General features: G+C 36.0%; 1 protein-coding gene across 1 annotated transcript in view; it reads left to right on the top strand.

Moving 5' to 3' along the window:
- LOC107630851 (sialyltransferase-like protein 2) overlaps positions 2,957-6,039 on the top strand; it is a 4,869-nt gene continuing 1,786 nt past the window's right edge. Inside the window, 10 exon segments of the mRNA XM_016334115.2 lie at positions 2,957-3,214; positions 3,506-3,626; positions 3,738-3,811; positions 4,160-4,249; positions 4,464-4,541; positions 4,696-4,796; positions 5,351-5,543; positions 5,639-5,729; positions 5,823-5,887; positions 5,889-5,969. Of these exon segments, the coding sequence (XP_016189601.1) occupies positions 3,533-3,626; positions 3,738-3,811; positions 4,160-4,249; positions 4,464-4,541; positions 4,696-4,796; positions 5,351-5,543; positions 5,639-5,729; positions 5,823-5,887; positions 5,889-5,969 (867 nt within the window). The 5' untranslated portion in view covers positions 2,957-3,214; positions 3,506-3,532.

Below are 6,039 nucleotides of genomic sequence, written 5' to 3'. Positions count from 1 at the left end.
AGCATTAGAGTTGGATTTATGTGGCCGACATATCCATGCATGGATCATACAGAGATATCTTTGCTTTATGGTCCAATCCTCATAAAAAAGCTTGATTAAGAAGTTTCAGCTCAGAATATGAAGTCTTTTCAAAGGTTACTATAAAAAGGTAATATAAGGGTAAAATTGAACTTAATTATATAAAAAGGAGATCTCTAATCCGAAGCTTATTATAGCATCAATAATAGGCAAATCTTAATTATCAGATGCTAATCATTATGATGAGTATCATGATTCCTTACATTCAATCGTATATCTGGCTTTTGATTTATATCGTCAAATCAAATGATATTATGATAGTGGTAAGTTGGGATAACTGATCCAGCATTAAGGATCTAATTGTCGGGATAGACACTTTGTCGGATATGCTTTTCATCCAATTACGTCCATTAATTTGGCTCATCAATGTGAAAGGAAGGCAAGGTGTGATGACAATTAATGAAATTATTAGTTTGTTATTACAAGTTCTCATCTTTTCAACTCGACATAGATAGTGATTAGTGAGTGACTTGGTGATACCAATTTTGACTTCTTTGCTTGAGAGAATAAACATATCAATGCCATATTATTATTAATACAATTTCTCTTTTTTAACTAATATTTGGTCAATATTTTAAATCCTAATAGTATTAGAATAAAATGTTGGTCAAATATTAATTAATATTGATAAAAGTATTGATTCTCTAATATTTTTTGAGTAAATAATATATATATAATCTAAACTGACATAACGTATTGCCGCCAGAAAACAGGACGACAGAAATAAACATATCGGGGTATGTGTCTCAATGCAAGTTGCTTGAGCTATATTGCCATAATACTAAAATAACAATGGTGAGCTGATTAATTAAGTTGCGTTAGAACCAAGCAGTATGATGACTACCCTACTTACAAGTAACAAATAAATCTTTATGTATCGTATACATACATATACAATTTGTATGGTCTCTTATTGTCTTTGTCGTTGGGGGATAGATAAGGACATAAGATTATCCTATTCCTACTCCACTTATGAGAAGACCCTGTAATGTTTTATATATATATGTACTTACAATTATCTTACATTAACACTAATATATACACTTATTAAGAAATAGAATGTAGGATTTATAGAATTAGTTTCATATATATATTTTTTTGGTTGCCCACGGTATCCCCAACCCGACAGACTAAAGACTAATCCGTCGCGGATCGGAGCTCTATTTAAGGGTCTGTCGCTGGCCAATGAATTGCTGCATGCACAAGGCGGGATTTAAATCCCGACACTTGCTTAAGCGGACGAGTGAGTTGACCACTCGACTAACCAAAGTTGGTTAGTTTCATATATTTAAAGATGATAAAATAACATGTTAACTAATTTGCACAAAATAAAGTGTTAATAATAGAGGTTTTAATGTAGGAGGTGCATGGAGGGACCAGCTTGGAAGCAGTGACATTGTTGGGCTTGGGCATGGTGGCACAGGACAGGTAGGTGCCAATGGGATATGGGGGGGCCATATACATGGGCCTACATAAAGGACGACCCCTTAAGCCATTGAATTAACCTTGTCCCCTTTTGTCTATAAGAGGAAAAGACTATTGGAACATATGCTGACATTGATTTATAAACGAGAGCTACCCATACCTCTATACAACAAAGACATGGGCTGTCCCAACCCCACACCACACTTGAAAATGAGATGTCTTTGTGGCAGGAAGACTCTCAAGCCTACTGCTCAGTTCAATCCATTTGAACCGGCTGAGGCAAGTGATGCCTCAAACACAGTCACACCAGCTTCCAGTCCTAGCAGTTGCTAGGTTAGTGTGTGTGAATGTGTTTAAGAAAAAACTATTTGAACCTTGAAATTTTTGGATCGATAGTTTGGACAGTTTGATGTTTAATTCAATTTTCACAACTTTTGATAGAAAATATAAACTAAGGATTATATATATAGTTATAATTTAATGTATTACATTTGTTCTATTTGTGTTATGTGATGTTATTATATTAATTACCGATCTTCATTTTATTTGATTTATCCGGTGAGTTTTTGAAAATGTAAAATCATCTTATCTGATAGAAATCGTAATAGCGAAATTTTTTAAAAATTAAATAAATTTGAACTTTAAAATTAGGCTCAATTGTTAATGTTAATGAGTAAATCCACAAAAATAGATGAATTTTTAGTTTAATATAGATCTAAACTTAAAAAAAACAGATGAATACAAAAATAAAATGAAAAATAACAACTCCTCTATAATCTAATGTTTCACATATTATATCTCAATAAAAAAAATTCTAAACAAGAAAACAAAGAAATGACATTCTTGCAAAGTTAAATAACTCATAATTAAAAAATTCGAAATATCAAATTTAATTTAGCGTGTTACAATTTTTGTAAAAAAAGTGGTTCCGTTCCGTGCCGTCCCGCTAATGTCCGCGGAACGCAGTGTGGACTAGGTGGGCTCAAATTTAGTGTCCAACCCTTCTTTAGTAGGCTAAATGGGCCGGTCTGGTGGATTGTGATTCTTTTGCCACTTATAGTGAATAGTATAAAATTAATAAAATAAAATGTAAACTCGGTGGCAACCCATTGGCCAGCGGCAAACCCTTAAATGGAGCTCAGTACCGCGACGGATTAGTCCTTGACCTGCCGGGTTGGGGGATACCGTGGGAAACCAAAAAAAAAAAATGTAAACTCGGTGTGTGTATGTTTTTCAATATATTTTTAAATGAGCATTTATTTTGGGGTTGGGACCAAAACAAGTCCAAAATTTGCTAGTTTCTTCCTTCTTTCTTATTTTCATTTTTTGTTGGTAGGGGGGCTTCCATGTTTGTACCAAACAGTGTGCTGATGGGTTGAAATTGGGCCAAAGATGGACTTCAAATAGTTGTAGAAAATTAATTGGGTTATTGTTGAGTAGCCCAATCCACATACTAAAAAAAAAGAGAAATCACTGGCAATACCTCTATCTCTCTGACTCGTCTATCGCCTCTAACTCCCTCAATCCCGCTGCCAGTCTACCGCCGTCGCCGGACGCTCTCACTCACTCTGTCTCCGGCCTCCCTCAGTCCCTAATCTCCACCTCCATCCCGCCGCCTCCGAACTCCGCCGTCTCACCCTCGCCTATCACATTCTCACCATCGCGCCGTCGCGCGTTCTGCTCTGCTCCCTCGCTCGCCGTCCATCTGCGGGTAGGACGTTACCCCTACTCAGGATCTCAGTTCTGTTCTGTTCTTTTTTCTCCGATGTGTGGAAATGGAACAATAATGTGTGAACGACATGCTTTTTTATCCTTTTTTTTCTTTCTTTTTCTGGAAGGATTCATTTCGATTAACATAAACCTAAGATCTGAAATGAAATTCAATCAATGAAGAACACTTAAAACCGTATACTGTGATTGCATTATGCAAGTGCTAATTGTAGGAACAGATTCAATCTACATAGTTCGATGAACCCTTAATCCTTTTGTTTTCATCGCGTAGCTTCACTTCGAAAGTCAGCTGAATTCAATGAAGGTTCTGCAATTGGGCTTGATGCTCGCTCTGATCTGTGGATTTGCAGCCATTTCCGTCTACATCACTGGAATCTCTCAATTCTCTGTATGTATGTATGTATATGTATGAATGTATGCACATAGCACATGGAATGTGATGTGTTGTGTTGTGTTGAGGTGCATCAAATCCAAAGACTCTAATTGTGGTGCTACTGTTGCAGCTCGCAGGTATCAGCTTACAGATGAAGACACGGAAGCATTGCTTTCTCTGCATGACACTTTCGAGAAGTGCGTGGTGAGTTATATTTTCTTATTGCATTTGCCTCAAAAGAAATTGTGTTGATTCTGATGTGTAGTATTTTGATACAAGATTAGGCATGAATGTGTGGGTGTATGTATGTATTTATGATTGTTGAAATGCCGAATTAGAAAGCAGAAACGTTGGTTCGGTTCCCATTCGATTTGGATTGAGTATGATAAGATTGTTGCATGAGACTAAAGAGACAATATCTTTAGTGTTGAAAACTGTTTTTCTTTGATATATGTATGACTCTATATGCATCTTTCAGGTCTGGATTCTCAGTCTTTAATGTTGAATTCTTTCAATGGTTGGCCTGAGTTGCTAATTTTATGTTTTATGCAGAGTGCAAATGGACTTGGGTTGAAAGCAGCCAAGGGAAGTGATTATTGCCAAACCACTATAACCTTTCCCAGTGACACTATCCCCAAATGGGTAAATGTTCCTTAATATTGATTGTCTAGATTGTTATTCATGAAAATGAATTGTTGCTTACGTGGTCCTTGAAATATGTTAATTACGAGTCACTTAGAACTAGGGGTAATTGGTTCCTTCTATTCAAGTATGAGTTGTGATATACTAATTGACATGTGGTTTAATAGCTAAATATTTTCCCCGTTTGGTGACTTACGAAGGTTTCTCTTAACAGAAAGATCCCAAGACTGGTGAACTTGAAGCTCTATCGTTTGATTTTAATCTCTGTGAAGCTGTGGCTACTTGGGAACAGGTAAGCAACTTGCTATGTGTTTTCATGATCCTCTAAGCAATAACGAGTTAATGACACAACTTCCTTTTTGTAGGTTTTATTCCTGCATTCTAAAAGGAATTTATGGTGTTCTTCTTTACATTTTATTGGTGTGTGATATGAATTGATTACACAGGTTCGGAACAGTACTACTATATTGACCAAGGAATTTATTGATTCTTTACCAAATGGATGGGAAGAATATGCTTGGCGTAGGATCAATAAAGGAGTACTTCTGTAAGTAAACGATTGTATTTTACTAATTATGCAATCTTGGTAACATATCTTAATGAACTGAATTGACAGTTTAATTCATTTATTAGAAATGAATTATAGTGTTACACTTTACATGTTGTGTTGTAAATTGCAAGAACGGTGACATAAGTCTCTGTCATACAAGAATGCTAGTGTGAGTTTCTTTATGCAGAATTAAGGCATGTGAATTGTTACTCAAAATATGATGCTATGCCAGTTTCTCAGTTATAGCACATTCTTAATTGTCAGTTAAGATGGAAACTTCAGTTGGGGTAACTTCTCTGACAAGTCACTGTTAACAAGTTAAACGTATGTAAGCCAGAGATATGTGTGGTTCAGCCTAGAGGCTAGCATCCAAATGGGTTAAAACCTTTTGTTAAGCTCTCTTTTTCCACTGTATTACAGCATAGACTTCTCAATGTATAACATAGCATGTTTCAACAATTTGGCATTAACCTGTTGTAAGTTGTGGGATTTTATACAAGGAAATTGAGTTAGTAGAAATATTCATAGAATAGGATCTTTCTGTGTTGCAGTAACCGCTGCCAGAACAAGACCTTGTGCTTGGAGAAACTTTCACTTGTGCTTCCTGAAACACCACCATACTTCCCAAGGCAGTTTGGGCGCTGTGCTGTTATTGGTAACTCGGGAGATCTATTGAAAACAAAATTTGGGCAGGAGATAGATGGTTATGATGTTGTCATAAGGGAAAATGGTGCTCCGATACAGGTTTGTTGCCCTACAGGGTGTTCCTGGTGTTTTATAACTATTTATTGTCAGAAATATTAAGACCTTGTGTGGCCCAATTTTATTTACCACTGCAGAATTACACTGAGTATGTGGGTCGGAAAAGCACATTTCGCCTTCTGAACCGAGGATCTGCCAAAGCGTTGGATAAAGTTGTTGAATTAGATGGTATTGCGGCTTGTTATAAACTTATAATAAATCTCCATTAGTTAAAGCCTATTATGGATTACTGCAGCCATAATGAAAACAACAATTCTGCAGAACAAAGGAAAGAGGCTTTGATAATAAAAACAACGATTCATGACATCATGAACCAAATGATTCGAGTATGTTCCCTTGTCAAAAGAAACCATTTTTTCTAAAATTCTTTTCTCTTTTGGGTATAAAAATGTTATTTTACAATTGTTTGTATCATGCATTCCAGCAGTTTCTCTTATCTTGTCAAGCAATTTTTTACTTTTCCTTGGCAGGAACTTCC

Source organism: Arachis ipaensis, chromosome B03, assembly GCF_000816755.2.
Source record: "Arachis ipaensis cultivar K30076 chromosome B03, Araip1.1, whole genome shotgun sequence".
Lineage (NCBI taxonomy): Eukaryota > Viridiplantae > Streptophyta > Magnoliopsida > Fabales > Fabaceae > Arachis > Arachis ipaensis.
Note: the sequence above shows the minus strand (reverse complement) of the source record. Positions and strands in the feature narration are given on the sequence as shown.